This window comes from Mirounga angustirostris, unplaced genomic scaffold, assembly GCF_029215605.1.
Source record: "Mirounga angustirostris isolate CCGP_5_RB_7025 unplaced genomic scaffold, mMirAng1.0.hap1 SCAF_91, whole genome shotgun sequence".
NCBI lineage: Eukaryota > Metazoa > Chordata > Mammalia > Carnivora > Phocidae > Mirounga > Mirounga angustirostris.
This window is the reverse complement of record NW_026991799.1, coordinates 60,070-76,069: the sequence shown is the minus strand read 5'-3', so window position 1 is coordinate 76,069 and position 16,000 is coordinate 60,070. Positions and strand designations below refer to the sequence as shown.

At 45.4% G+C, this 16,000-nt stretch overlaps 2 protein-coding genes across 2 annotated transcripts; one reads left to right on the top strand and one right to left on the bottom strand.

Annotated features, from left to right (window-relative positions):
- Positions 1-12,160: 12,160 nt before the first annotated feature.
- Positions 12,161-12,580, bottom strand: LOC123842703 (late histone H2B.L4-like). Its single transcript, XM_045871945.2, has one exon. The coding sequence runs from the start codon at positions 12,578-12,580 to the stop codon at positions 12,161-12,163; it is 420 nt and encodes a 139-aa protein (XP_045727901.2).
- A 750-nt stretch (positions 12,581-13,330) lies between these two features.
- Positions 13,331-13,750, top strand: LOC123842498 (histone H2B type W-T-like). The gene has a single exon (XM_045871803.2). The coding sequence runs from the start codon at positions 13,331-13,333 to the stop codon at positions 13,748-13,750; it is 420 nt and encodes a 139-aa protein (XP_045727759.2).
- The last annotated feature ends 2,250 nt before the right edge of the window (positions 13,751-16,000 follow it).

Genomic DNA, 16,000 nt, shown 5'->3' with positions numbered 1-16,000 from the left:
TTGCAGGGAAAGCCAACAGGCGTCTTATTCTGAGAATTTGATGCTGGCTGAAAGGTGGCCAGCTAGAACTAAAGGGAAAGAGATGGGACAACACGAAGGAAGACTGTTGGGACTGCTGGGATTCGGCAGGCGAGAAAAGGGCCCCCAGATATATCTCACCGGGAACATGTGCTATTCTTCAGGAAAGGGGGCAAAGGACCCCACAGAAGGTTCAGTGGCTGGCAGGGCTGCCACTGCCAGTACAGACCCAGACGTGCAATGCCAGGGTCTCGAGAGCCATCTTCTCCTTGATTCCTGAGACCGAGGCTACCTCCTGGGTTCCAAAGGATAGGAACACCCGGCCTTCAGAAGACGGTACTGCAGCAGCCCTGGACGGGTGGGAGGCCGCCACTTCCCGTGGCAGAGAGTGCGGGGCTGCCACCCCTTGTGGGAGCAGAGCTCAGAGCCCAGAGCCAGAGAGGATTCTCTTCCATCCTTACGTTCTAATGTAATGTTTCCTACTCGGACCCAAACTTGCTCTGGACCCACGAACCCTTGTTTCCCTTTCCAATACCTTGATTTTGGAATAGTAATGACTGTCCTGTGCCTGTCCGTCCACTGTATTTTGGGAGCAGATAACTTCTTGTCTTCTGTCACACATTCTCAGCTGGGCGGGAATTACGCCTCAGCATTAATCATAGCTGGAAAGGCACCCTTATCTGGTGTACAGGATATTTAGATGAAATTTTGCCTTTGCATTGATGCTGGAATGGGCGAAGACTTTTGGTGACATTCACATAGGATGAATGCATTGTGGACATAAAGACATGAATTTGGGGGGCGAGAGGGCTGGCTCTTATGGATTGAACTTTGTGCTCCCATAATTGATATGTTGTATTCCTGATCCCTCATTCTTCTAAATGTGACCTTATTTGATGGTAGACCACTACCCTGGCATTACCCTGGTGGTCGTGTTCAGGTGAAGTCATTAAGGTAGGCCTCACCCAATAGGACTGTTGTCCTTAGGAAAAGGAGAGATTTGGAGTCACAGACACTCACAGAGGGAAGACCATGTGAGTAGATATTGTGAGAACGTGGCTATTTTAGGACAAATAGAATGACTTATGAAAGATGCTTGCCTCATAGCCCAGAGACTCACCCACCCATCAGACAATGAGTTTGGACCTCTAGCATCCAGGACTGTGACGCAATAAATGGACATGTCCTTTAAGTTGACCAGTCCCTGGTATTTGATGTAGCAGCCCCACAAAGCTAATATAAACATCCTTAAATCACCACGATTAAAACACCTATGACTAAGCCAGCAAGCAAAGGAAAACTAGCCGGTAAAGACTGACACCTCTTTCCCCCATCCCCACCACCACCGATCTCCAAGGTGGCACAACCAAGGAGGTCTCCTGTGGCTCACCTTGGGACAGCTTCTCACACGTGGGGCCAATAACTGTGTCTCAGAGGATGTAGGTCCCCCCATTGGCTGACTCAGAAGAGTGTGGGGCTTGAGCTGCTCTGAACAGAGTCTCCCATCATCCCCATGATGAGGTGTTGCACGTCATGAAATTTGAAGTTTCTCAAAAACAAAAGTTGGCAGCCTGAAAGGAACAGAGTCAGATAAGTCTGGATGTGTCAGAATAGTAACTTCAGTTTCCAGGGAGCCGGAATAGGTTTTCTTTCTTGAACTTCTGGATTTAGGTATTTCTGTACTGGGTTTGGGTCCTTGCTTCTGTTTTCCAATGAACTGCAATGAATTCCAGTGAATCCCAATGAATTGAATTAATATGAGTAGTGCTTAGAAGAAATTGACTTGGGGGGCACCTGGGTGGCTCAGACGGTTGGGTGTCTGCCTTCAGCTCAGGTCATGATCCCAGGGTCCTGGGATTGAGCCCGGCATCGGGTTCCCTGCTCAGTAGGGAGCCTGCTTCTCCCTCACCCTCTGCTGCTCCTCCTGTTTGTGCGCTCCCTCTCTCTCTCTCTCTCTCTCTCAAATAAATAAATAAATCTTAAAAAAAAAGACGAGAGCTTGACTTGGGTATGCTTGTCCTATTAATACTATTTTCCCGTGTCGATGCTTATGATGTATTAGCGAAGCAGGAGCCCTTCCCTTATATCATCTTCTTAGTAACCACAGCATTAGACCACGATTGCTCCCCAGGGACATTTTTCCTGACTCACCCACTGAAGCGAATAGTCAGATGTATTCACTTTCCACTCTGGACTTCAACATCGAACCCCATTTTCTTCCTCTTTCCCAGATTTCGTGTGTGTCACTCACACTTGCATTCCCAGTCTTCCAACCACAGCCCAATTTAGGTGCATTTTAACCTTGTTTTCCTAGTGCTCCCATTGGATCGGAAATTACGGATGCAAAAGAGCCCACGTGTGCCCTCCCTCCCCGACACACATCACACATATCCTAATGGATTCCCATTCTTTTTTTTTTTTTTTAAGTTTTTGTTTTAATTCCAGTTGGTTAACGTACAGTGTTATCTTAGTTTCAGGTGTACAATATAGTGATTCAACAATTGCGTATATGACCTGGTGTTCATCAGGACAAGGACCCTCCTTAAACCCCATCACCTGTTTATCCCATGCCCCCCAGCCCTCCTTCCCCCTGGAAACCATCAGTTTGATCTCTATAATTAAGAGTCTGTTTCATGAATCCTCTCCCCTATCCCTCTGTCTCTCCCCTCCCCTCACTTTGCTCATTTCTTTTGTTTCTTAAATTCCACATGTGAGTGAAATCCTACGGTATTTGTCTTTCTCTGGCTGACTATAATCCTTAGCATTATACTCTTTAGCTCCTTCCATGTCACTGCAAATGGCAATATTTCATTTTTTTTATGACTGTATAATATTCTATTGTTTATACTTATGCCACACCTTCTTTACCCACTCATCAATCGATGGACACTTGGGCTGCTTCCATATCCTGGTTATTGTAATTAATGCTGCAGTAAACATAGGGGTGCACGTATCCCTTTGAATTAGTGTTTTTGTATTCTTTGGGTAAATACCCTGAAGTGGGATTGCTGGATGTAGGGTAGTTCTATTTTTTAACTTTGTGAGGAACCTCCATACTGTGTTCCACAGTGGCTGCTCCAGTTTGCATTCCCACCAACAGTGCTCGGGGGTTCCATTTTCTCCACAGCCTCGCCAGTACCTGTTGTTTCTTGTGTTGTTGGTTTTAGCCGTTCCGGCAGGTGTGCGGTGACATCTCATTGTAGCTTTGATTTGCATTTCCCTGATGAGTGAGGTTGAGCATCGTTTTATGTGTCTTTGGCCATCTGGATGTCTTCTTTGGAGAAACCTCTGTTATGTGTTCTGACCAATTTTTTTTAAATTGGATTATTTGCTTTTTTGGTGTTGAGTCTTGTAAGTTCTTTTTATATTTTGGATACTAACCCTTTATCAGATATGTCATTTGCCAATATCTTATCCCATTCAGTAGGTGTCTTTCAGTTCTGTTGGTTGTTTCCTTTGCTATGCAGAGGCTTTTTATTTGGAAGTGGTCCCAGTTGTTTATTTTTACTTTTGTTTCCCTTGCCTCGGGAGACACATTTAGGAAACATTGCCATGGCTGATGTCAAAGAGGTTACCGCCTGTGTTCTCGTCTAAGATTTTTATGGTTTCAGGTCTCACACTTAGGCCTTCAATCCATTTTGAATTTACATTTGTGTATGGTGTAAGAAAGTGGTCCAATTTCTTTCTTTTGCATGTTGCTGTGCAGTTTTCCCAACACCGTTTGTTTCTTGCTTTGTCGGACATTCATGGACCATGTAGTTGTGGTTCATTTCTGGGTTTTCTATTCTGTTCCGTTGATCTATGGGTCTATTTTTGTGCCAGTACCCTACTGTTTTGATTACTACAGCTTTGTGATATAACTTGAAGTCTGGAATTGTGATGCCTCCAGCTTTGCTTTTCTTTCTCAAGATTGCTTTGGCTATTCAGGGTCTTTTGTGTTTCCATACAAATTTTAGGATTGTTTGTTGTAGTTCTGTGGAAAATGCTGGTGGTAATTTGGTAGGGATTGCATTAAATGTGTAGATTGCTTTGGGTAGGATAGACATTTTAACAATATTTGTTCTTCTAATCCGTGAGCATGGCATGCCTTTCCATTTCTTTGTGTCATCTTCAATTTCTTTCCTCAGGGTTTTATAGTTTTCAGAGGATAGTTCTTTCACCTCTTTGGTTACATTTATTCCTAGGTATCTTATTATTTTGGGTGCAACTGTAAATGGGATTGTTTTCTTAATTTCTCTTTCTGCTGCTTCCCGATTGGTGTACAGAAATGCAACAGATTTCTGTACATTGATTTTGTATCCTGCAACTTTACTGAATTTGTTTATCAGTTCTAGCAGTTTTTTGGTGGAGTCTTTCATGTTTTCTACCTAGAGTATCATGTCATGTGCAAATAGTGAAAGTTTGACTTCTTCCTTGCCAATCTGGATGCCCTTTATTTCTTTTTGTGGTCGGATTGCTGTGGCTAGGACTTCCAGTACTATGTAGAGTAAAAGTGGTGAGAGTGGACATCCTTGTCTTGTTCCTGACCTTGGGGGGAAAGCTCTCAGTTGTTCTGCATTGAGGGTGATGTTAGCATGGGTTTTTCATAGCTGTGGGTTTTTTCATGTTAGCTGTGGGTTGGTTTTTTTTAAGATTTTATTTATTTATTCATGAGAGACAGAGAGAGAGAAGGCAGAGGCAGAGGGAGAAGCAGGCTCCCTGCAGAGCAGGGAGCCCAATGCGGGACTTGATCCCAGGAGCCTGGGATCATGACCTGAGCCGAAGGCAGACGCTTAACGGACTGAGCCACCCTGGCGCCCTTAGCTGTGGGTTTTTATGGCTTTTCTTATGTTGAGGTATGTTCCCTCTAAACCTACTTTTGTTGAGGGTTTTTATCATGAATGGATGTTGTACTTTGCCAAATGCTTCTTCTGCGTCTATCGAAATGATCATAGGGTTCCTATCCTTTGTCTTATTGATGGGATGTACCATGTTGATTGATTTGCAAATATCGAGCCACCCTTGCAACCCGAGAGTAAATCCCACTTGATCGTGGTGAATGATTTTTTGCATGTGTTGTTGGATTCGGTTTGCCGGTATGTTATGGAGGAATTTGTGTGTCTATGCTCAGCAGGGATGTGGGATATTGACCTGGAGTGCTCTTTTTTTTAGTGGTGTCTTTATCTGGTTTTGGTATCAGGATAATGTTGGCCTCATAGAATGAATTTGGAAGTTTTCCTTCCTTTTCTATTTTTTGGAATAGTTTGAGAAGAATACGTATTAACTCTTCTTGAAATGTTTGGTAGAATTCACCTGTGAAGCCTTCTGGTCCTGGACTTGTGTTTGTTAGGATTTTTTTGTTTACTGATCCAATTTCTTTGCTGGTTATTGGTCTGTTCAAATTTTCCATTTCTTCCTGTTTCGGTTTTGGTAGTTTACATGTTTCTCGGAATTTAGCCATTTCTTCTAGGTCATTCCATTTGTTGGCACAGTTTTTCATAATATTCTCTTATAATTGTTTGTATTTCTGTGGTGTTGGTTGTTACTTCTCCTCTTTCATGTGTGATTTTATTTATTTGGGTCCTTTCTCCTTTTCTCTTGATAAGTCTGGCTAGAGGTTTGGCAATTTTACTGATTTCCTGCCAACCCAAAGAACCAGCTCCTGGTTCCATTGATCCGTTCTATTGTTTTCTTAGTTTCTATATTATTTATTTCTGCTCTAATCTTTATTATGTCCTTCCTTCTGCTGACTTTAGGTTTTGTTTGTTGTTCTTTTCCTAGCTCGTTTAGGTTTTATTTGAGATTTTTCTTGCTTCTTGAGGTAGGCCTGTAATTGCTATACACTTCCCTCTTTGAACCGCTTTTGCGGCATCCCAGAGGTATTGGACCATTGTATTTTCATTTTCATGTGTTTCCATGTGCTTTTTTTATTTCCTCTTTTATTTCCTGGTTGAACCATTCATTGTTTAGTGGCACGTTATTTAACCTCCCTGTATCTGTGGTCTTTCCAGATATTTTCTTGTGGTTGACTTCTAGTTTCATAGAGTTGTGGTCAGAAAAGATGCATGGTATGACTTTGATCTTCTTGAATTTGTTGAGGCTTGCTTTGTGGGCTAAGATGTGATCTATTCTGGAAAACGTTCCCTGTTTACTTGAAAAGAATGTGTATTCTGCTGCTTTAGGATGGAATGTTCTGAATATATCTGTTAAACCCATCTGGTCCAGCGTGTCATTCAAAGCCCTTCTTTTCTTGTTGATATTCTGTTTAGATCATCTGTCCATTGATATAAGTCAGGCGTTAAAGTCCCCTACTAGTATTGTATTATTATCGATTAGTTCCTTTGTGCTTGTTATTCACTGTTTTATGCATTTGGGTGCTCCCATGTTGGGCGCATAAATATTTACTATTGTTATATCTTCTTATTGGAGTGTCCTCTTTATTATTATATAGGGTCCTTCTTTGTCTCTTGTTGCAGGCTCTTTTTTTTTAATTGTGCTATGTTAGTCACCATACAGTACCTCATTAGTTTTTGATGTAGTGTTCATGATTCATTATTTGCGTATAACACCCAGTGCTCATCACAACACGTGCCTTCCTTATTACCCATCACCCGGCTCCCCCATCCCCCACCCCCTCCCCTCCGAAACCCTCAGATTGTTTCCCGGAGTCCATAGTCCCTCATGGTTCATCTCCCCCTCTGATTCCCCCCGTTCAGTCTTCCTTTCCTTTCCCTAATGTCCTCCATGCTATTCCTAATGTTCCACATATGAGTGAAACCGTAAAGTTTAGTTTGTCTGATACAAGTATTGCTACTCCAGCTTTATTTTGACATCCATGTGCATGACAGATGTTTCTCCATCCCCTCACTTTCCATCTGCAGGTGTCTTTAGCTAAAATGAGTCTCTTACAGGCAGCATATAGATGAGTCTTGTTTTTTTTAATCCATTCTGTCACCCTTTGTCTTTTGATTGGAGCATTTATCCCATTTCTTTCAAAGTAATTATTGATAGATATGTATTTATTGCCATTTTATTACCTGATTTGTGGTTGTTTCTGAAGATTTTCTCTGATCTTTTCTTGTCTTTCTCTCATTCGTGTTTTGCTGATTTTCTTTAATGATGTATTTGGATTCCTTTCTCTATTCTTTGCCTATTTATTAGTGGTTTTTGATTTGTGGTTACCATTAAGTTTGTATATTACCTCTTCTATATGCAGCAATCTATATCAAGTTGATGGTCCCTTAAGTTTAAACCCATTCTTGACTCCTCTGCTCCCCATGTTTTAGGTATATGTTGTTACATTGTAGTTTTTATTTATTTTTCTTTTTCTTTTTCTTAGAGAGGGAGAGAGTGGGGAGGGGAAGAAGAAGGAGGAGAGAGAGAATCGTAAGCAGGTTCCACGCCGGCCATGGAGCCCAACGTGGGGCTCGATCCCACAACCCCAAGATCAAGACCTGAGCCGAAATCGAGAGTCAGACGCTCAACCGACTGAGCCACCCAGGCGCCCCTGTGTTGCTACATTTTAAATCCTTTTATTTTGTGAATTCCTTGACTAACTTTTTACTGAAATACTCAAATTCTAGTGCTTTTGTGGTTTTTCTACCTTTATACTGTCTCTTTTCGTCTCTTCTTTCCACTCAAAGAGTCCCCTTTAATATTTCTCGCAGGGCTGGTTTAGTGGTCACGAACTCCTTTAGTTTTGGTTTGTCTGGGAAACTCTCTTTCTCCTTCTATTCTGAATGGTAGCCTTGCTGGATAGAGTCTTCTTGGCTGTAGATTCTTTCCTTTCAGCACTCTGCATCTATCATGCCACTCCCTTCCGGCTTGCAAACTTTCTCTTGAAAAGTCTCCTGCTATGGGGCGCCTGGGTGGCTCAGTCGGTTAAGCGGCTGCCTTCGGCTCAGGTCATGATCCTGGGGTCCTGGGATCGAGCCCCACGTCCAGCTCCCTGCTCAGTGGAGAGCCTGCTTCTCCCTCTCCCTCTGCCTGCCACTCTGCCTACTCGTGCTCTCTATCTCTCTGTCAAATAGATAAATAAAATCTTAAAAAAAAAAAAAAAAGAAAAGAAAAGAAAAGTCTCCTGCTAGCCTTTCGGGTTTTGGTTTTCCCTTGTAAATACTGTCTTCTTTTGTCTTTCTGCTTTTCAAATTTTCCTTTATCACTATATTTTGCCGATTTAATTACATATTTCTTGGCGTGGGTCTGTTTCTGTTGATTTTGATGGGAGTTCTCTGTGCGTCCTGGATCTGGATGTCTGCTTCCTTCCCCAGGTTAGGGAAGTTTTCAGCTATTATTTCTTCAAATAAATGTTCTGCCTCCTTTTCTCTCGCTTCTTCTTCTGGGACTCCTATAATGTGAGTGTCATTGCCTTTGATGGAGTCCCTGAGGTCCCTAAGTCTATTCTCGTTTTGCATAAGTCTTTTTTATCTCTGTTGTTCCACTTGATTCTTTTCCATTACTCTGTCTTCCAGGTCACCAATTCATTCCTCTGCTTCTTCCTCCTGCTGTTCATTCCATCAAACGTGTTTCTCATTTCGTTTACTGAGCCCTTTATCTCTGCTATGTTACTCTTTATCTCTGTGTTAAGGGTCTCACTCATGTCTTCCACTCTTTTCCTAAGTTCAGTGAGTATCCTTACTGATCGTTGCTTTAAATTCTCTATCAGGCATATACTTATATCTGTTTTGCTTAGATCTCTGGCCGTGGCTTCATCCCGTTCTTTCATAGGGGATAAAGTTCTCTGTCTCCTCGTTTTGTCTGCCTCTCTGTATCTGTTCCTGCGTGTTATGAAAGTCAGCTACGTCTTCTGCTCTTGAAAGTAGTGACTTTATGAAGAAGTAGTCCCAGAGGGCCCTGCAGTGCAGTGTCCCCTGTTCACCAGAACCTGGCACTTCAGGAGAATATCCTATGTGTGTTGCTTAAGCCCTGCTGTTGTGTCTGAGTCACTTTCCTTTCAGTGCAGTCATCTGCGCTGACTCTCTGCCTGTTGTGGGCTGTGCTTGTTCTCTGTGGTGTTACTGGGACCCAGGCAGGCCAGCTCTGGGGACAGGGGGATGTGCCCACCAGGGAACTTGGGAGCAAAATTTGCATTGGGCCACCAGTCCTATGCCGGATTCCCCCAAGCGCTGTGGTGGCTGGGTCTGTGCGTGGGGTTGGCCAGGGGCATGAGGCTGGGGGTGGCTCGAGGCAATGGCTGGGTGTAGCTGGGCCCTGCCCACAATGGTGGCTGCAGGTGCCCGGCCGGGCAAGGCATGACAGCTGGGCGTGGTTCAGCAGCTGGGCGGGGAAGCAGCTGTGCACCCGGTGGCTGGGTGTGGTATGCACTGCTTTAACAAAATTTGCCCTGAACCCAGGGCTGAGGCCAGCAGGCCTGCATTGGGCAAGTCCTCAGGAGAACTGGTGGGCATGGCACACTGCTAGCAGGTTAAGTAGCAAGTGTCTCTGCAGTGCTCACATGGCCCCGTGTTTATGCTGGGGGGCAGGGGAGGAAAATGGCACCTGCAGCTCCTTCCTCTTCAGAGAAGTCCCCCACCGCGCTCCAAAATCAGTATGAACGGTTCTGTCTCCCGTTTGCCCCTGGCATGGTGCAAACTGCCGTTTTTATGTCGCTTCTCCACACAGGCTGCTCTCTCTCTAAAGGTGGTGATCCAGCTGTCACTCGCCCTCCTGGCTTGCCCAGCGCCGAGTCAGCGGACTTTCAAAGCTCCAGGCTCCAAGTCCCATCGGTTATAGAAACTCCCGGTATTCAGCCCTTCTGGTTTCCACAGCCAAACAGTATGGGTATTAGCGTCCCCCGTGTGAGCTCCCTGGTGCGAGGGCCCATTTCTCTGCCCTCTCCCCATGCACAGCTCCCTCTTTCCTGTGGGCAGCCTCCATCCACATTTCTGACCTTCCTAACCTTTCAGATGCAGCTTCCTCCCTATATTTAGTTGTGGGTTTTTTTCTTCCAGTCCTTGGGTTGCTCTCTAGTTTATTGAATATTTGAGGAGGATATCTAGTTTAAAATGTGGGACAGGGTGAGCTCAGGCTCCTCCTATTCTGCCATCTTCCCAAGGTCCTCTGGATTCACGTTCTTAAAATGACTTTTTAAATAATATATGTACGAGACCAATGTGCATGAATAACTGAAAAACCACTGTAATTCATGTGGTCCAAAAAGGCATTTTGAACCAGCAGCAGTCAGCATGATAGAAATTAAGTGACTTATGAAACAGAATTTTATTTTTCTAAATGGTCCACAGTCCTTTCTCTGAAAAGGCATACGGCTCTGAAAAGAATTTTTGGGTTCAAAAATTTAGTTCCCCATGTAAATGTCAATTTCTAAGGACCACCTACAGGGATTTACTGGCACTTCATTTTATGGTAGCTTTCCTTGGGTATTTATGCAGCAAACCCCCCATTCCATTTCATATCCCTTTGGCTTTATCTGTCGTCTAATGGGCCCAAGAAAAGGTTGGATTGCTCTAGTTTACCTAGCTTTTGTCTCACTGTTTGGCTCAGAGTGACACCTTTCACAGGTTTCTACATTCAGCTCAAAGGTTATTTAGAATTTATTTTAAAAGTTCACATGGAGGGCGCCTGGGTGGCTCAGTTGGTTAAGCGACTGCCTTCAGCTCAGGTCATGATCCCGGAGTCCTGGGATCGAGTCCGACATCAGGCTCCCTGCTCAGCGAGGAGCCTGCTTCTCCCTCTGACCCTCCCCCCTCTCATGTACTCTCTCTCTCTCATTCTCGCTCTCTCAAATAAATAAATCTTTAAAAAAAAAAAAAGTTCACATGGAACACACAGCACACATGAAGAAATAGTGGGTTTCCTGCAACTTGTAACACATTTCAAAGGATTGAAGGCCCCACCCCTACCCCCGCCAGTGTGTTCTTCCTTCACAGATATATAGGAAGCTAGAAGTCAATTAAATGGAAAGCACTTGGATAATCACCAACTACTTTGAAATTCAGCATGTACCTAAAGGAAAAGGAAACAAAGGAAGGAAAAAAAACCCATGCACCAAGACGAAAAACACACTGAGCATTAAAGTACATTACCATTACCCTAAGTCTTCCTATCCACCAAATCACTTGAGGTAGAAGGATTCACCTTAGTTCTCTTAATTGCCAAACAGCCTCCTCTTATTTTGATGCAAAACGATAGGGACAGGTCTCACTGTGACATCTGCATGTTTACACTTCAACCACCCCGGTTAAAAGGAAGAGCTTCAACAGAAACCCACAGGCACACGGACAATCACACCGCTTTCCCCCTCAATCACCAGGCTGCATGACACAGGAAGGCTGTTATTGGTTCAGGCCTGGTCACCCCACCACCCTTTGGGCCAATGGCCGTGCATCCTGCGCTGCCGGTTTCTTATTGGCTGCTGCTAGCAGAGGCTGGGAGCACAGCTGCTCTCATTGGATGACCCCGTCATCCAGGCATAACTGCAGTGCAGGAAGCCTTTTGTGTCAAAACGAAAGATGGTAGGCTACCAAGGCACAAAATCAGATAAATTTGAATGAAGTAAAGTATGGCTTTCCTTTTTAAATTTTATTTATTTATTTATTTGTTTGTTTGTTTATTTATTTATTTTTATTTTATTGTGTTTCGTTAGTCACCTAAAGTAGGCCTTTCACAAGGTCGGGAGCTTGAGTAGGGCATGATTCTGGATAGTTTGAGTTTTCTGCACGGTGTTTGGGTCTTCTTTCATGTATTTCACTGAATTAGGATGAGGGGATACGTTGAGGGATTGTGAATGGGGTGTGAGTTTTGTATCTGCTACAGCGCTTCACTTGTTGCTATATCAACACACTCGAAAATTCTCTAGACGATACTACTCTACACAAGTGGGAGAAGGAGAATACAAAAGGCAAGTAAAATTATTGTGGACTCAGCTGTGACGTAGAGTCCCAAAGACGCCGACCTGAAGGAATGGGCCACTTAGGAAAGTGATAAAATGCGACATGGTCAAGGAAAATCATAACAGACTGCAGCACACACATATATTAAAGTGGACTTGCTCAAGGTAAAGGAGTTTGAAGAACGGACAGAATGGCACAGGTCCAAACGCTAGAGTAGGTGGCACTCTGGAGAGTTACAGGTCTCTTTGTGCCAAGTGAGGTGGCTCTGAAAAGAGCCTTTGGTTTGCGAGGTGGTCAGGTGGTCCAGGGGCAGCTCATTTGCTTGCGTTGAACCTGATGACGGCCTTGGTGGCCTCAGACACGGCGTGCTTGCCCATCTCCCCGGGCAGCAGCAGGCGCACGGCCGTCTGGATCTCCCTGGAGGTGATGGTGGAGCGCTTGGTGGTGCGGACCAGGTGAGAGGCCTCGCTGGTGATGCGCTCGAAGATGTCCTTGACGAACGAATCCATGACGCTCACGGCCTCCTGCGAGAGGCTCAGGCCGTCGTGAACATTCCTCAGAACCCTGGGGAAGTAGGCGGCGAAACTGTCGGGGCAGCGGCGGCGGCCGCGGCGGCCACGGCGGCGGCCTCCGCGCCTCGGCTCCTTCTGCTTCGGGCTCTTCGGGTCCGCTGCCGTGGGCTCCTCGGTGCCGAGGCTTTCCTCAGAAGAGGTCTCACAGCCAGGTTCAGCCATGTGGGGCTCGCCTTCCCGACAGCTCGGAAGGAAGGGCACTGGCGGCAGCTTGAGCAGCGCGGGCCCATTTATAGTCGCTTCATTTCCTGACGTCACCGGCAAGTCCTATCTGATTGGACAACATGCAAAACCAAGAAGCGGGTCACTGAGCCAGGTCCTGTCAGGTCTGACTGCTTGCCCTCGAGCTTGACGTCTCTTCAGTCAGAGTCGGAATCAGGCGTCCTCTAATTTTCTTGTGACGGCCTCCAGAAAAATGTTCAAACATTCCGTGTAAAGATGTAGTTTACCTCCAGATGTCGGGTCACGATCTCAGGGTTGTGAAATACAGAGCAACTTCAGGCTCTGTGCTGAGCTTGGACCCCGCTTGGGAATCTCTCCCTCTCCCCCTGCCCATCCCCGTACTCCCCTCCCTCTCTCTCTGATTCTCTTTAAAAAAAAAAAAAATTCGTATTGGAAATCTGGAGGAAATGTCACCTTTACAAGGAATGTTTGAACATTTTTCTGGAGGCCGTCACAAGAAAATTAGAGGACGCCTGATTCCGACTCTGACTGAAGAGACGTCAAGCTCGAGGGCAAGCAGTCAGACCTGACAGGACCTGGCTCAGTGACCCGCTTCTTGGTTTTGCATGTTGTCCAATCAGATAGGACTTGCCGGTGACGTCAGGAAATGAAGCGACTATAAATGGGCCCGCGCTGCTCAAGCTGCCGCCAGTGCCCTTCCTTCCGAGCTGTCGGGAAGGCGAGCCCCACATGGCTGAACCTGGCTGTGAGACCTCTTCTGAGGAAAGCCTCGGCACCGAGGAGCCCACGGCAGCGGACCCGAAGAGCCCGAAGCAGAAGGAGCCGAGGCGCGGAGGCCGCCGCCGTGGCCGCCGCGGCCGCCGCCGCTGCCCCGACAGTTTCGCCGCCTACTTCCCCAGGGTTCTGAGGAATGTTCACGACGGCCTGAGCCTCTCGCAGGAGGCCGTGAGCGTCATGGATTCGTTCGTCAAGGACATCTTCGAGCGCATCACCAGCGAGGCCTCTCACCTGGTCCGCACCACCAAGCGCTCCACCATCACCTCCAGGGAGATCCAGACGGCCGTGCGCCTGCTGCTGCCCGGGGAGATGGGCAAGTTCGCCATGTCCGAGGGCAGCAAGGCCATCATGAGGTACACCCTCTGCCAATGAGCTGCCTCAGGACCGCCTGACCACCTCGCAAACCAAAGGCTCTTTTCAGAGCCACCTCACTTGGCACAAAGAGACCTGTAACTCTCCAGAGTGCCACCTACTCTAGCGTTTGGACCTGTGCCATTCTGTCCGTTCTTCAAACACCTTTACCGTGAGCAAGTCCACTTTAAAATATGTGTGTGCTGCAGTCTGTTATGATTTTCCTTGACCATGTCGCATTTTATCACTTTCCTAAGTGGCCCATTCCTTCAGGTCGGCGTCTTTGGGACTCTACGTCACAGCTGAGTCCACAATAATTTTACTTGCCTTTTGTATTCTCCTTCTCCCACTTGTGTAGAGTAGTATCGTCTAGAGAATTTTCGAGTGTGTTGATATAGCAACAAGTGAAGCGCTGTAGCAGATACAAAACTCACACTTACCCCATTCACAATCCCTCAACGTATCCCCTCATCCTGATTCAGTGAAATACATGAAAGAAGACCCAAACACCGTGCAGAAAACTCAAACTATCCAGAATCATGCCCTACTCAAGCTCCCGACCTTGTGAAAGGCCTACTTTAGGTGACTAACGAAACACAATAAAATAAAAATAAATAAATAAATAAATAAACAAACAAATAAATAAATAAAATTAAATTAAAAAAAGAAAGCCATACTTTACTTCATTCAAATTTATCTGATTTTGTGCCTTGGTAGCCTACCATCTTTCGTTTTGACACAAAAGGCTTCCTGCACTGCAGTTATGCCTGGATGACGGGGTCATCCAATGAGAGCAGCTGTGCTCCCAGCCTCTGCTAGCAGCAGCCAATAAGAAACCGGCAGCGCAGGATCCACGGCCATTGGCCCAAAGGGTGGTGGGGTGACCAGGCCTGAACCAATAACAGCCTTCCTGTGTCATGCAGCCTGGTGATTGAGCGGGAAAGTGGTGTGATTGTCCGTGTGCCTGTGGGTTTCTGTTGAAGCTCTTCCTTTTAACCAGGGTGGTTGAAGTGTAAACATGCAGATGTCACAGTGGGACCTGTCCCTATCGTTTTGCATCAAAATAAGAGGAGGCTGTTTTGGCAATTAAGAGAACTAAGGTGAATCCTTCTTCTGCCTCAAGTGATTTGATGGATAGGAAGACTTAGGGTAATGGTAATGCACTTTAATGCTCATTGTGTTTTTCGTCTTGGTGCATGGGTTTTTTTCCTTCCTTTGTTTCCTTTTCCTTTAGGTACATGCTGAATTTCAAAGTAGTTGGTGATTATCCAAGTGCTTTCCATTTAATTGACTTCTAGCTTCCTATATATCTGTGAGGGAAGAACACACTGGCGGGGGTAGGGGTGGGGCCTTCAGTCCTTTGAAATGTGTTACAAGTTGCAGGAAACCCACTATTTCTTCATGTGTGCTGTGTGTTCCATGTGAACTTTTAGAATAAATTCTAAATAACCTTTGATTTGAATGTAGAAACCTGTGAAAGCTGTCACTCTGAGCCAAACAGTGAGACAAAAAATAGGTAAACTAGAGCAATCCAACCTTTTCTTGAGCCCATTAGACGACAGATAAAGCCAAAGGGATATGAAATGGGATGGGGGGTTTGCTGCATAAATACCCAAGGAAAGCTACCATAAAATGAAGGGCCAGTTAATCCCCGTGGGTGGTCGTTAGAAATTGCCATTTACATGGGGCACTAAATTTTTGAACCCAAAAATTCTTTTCAGAGCCATATGCCTTTTCAGAGAAAGGACTGTGGACCATTTAGAAAAATAAAACTCTGTTTCACTAAGTTACTTAATTTCTATCACGCTGATTGCTGCTGGTTCAAAATGCCCTTTTTGCTCACATGACTTACAGTGGTTTTTCAAAGTTATTCATGCACATTGGTCTCATACATACCATATTATTTAAAAAGTCATTTTAAGAACGTGAATCCAGAGGACCTTGGGAAGATAGCAGAGGAGGAGGAGGCTGAGCTAACCGCATCCCACATTTAAAACTAGATATCATCCACAAAAATTAAATAAACCAGAGAGCAACCCAAGGACTGGAAGAACAAACCCCACAACTAAATATAGGGAGGAAGCTGCATCTGAAAGGTTAGGAAGGTCAGAAATGTGGATGGAGGCTGCCCACAGGAAAGAGGGAGCTGTGCATGGGGAGAGGGCAGAGAAATGGGCCCTCGCACCAGGGAGCTCACACGGGGGACGCTAATACCCATACTGTTTGGCTGTGGAAACCAGAAGGGCTGAACACCGTGAGTTTCTATGACCG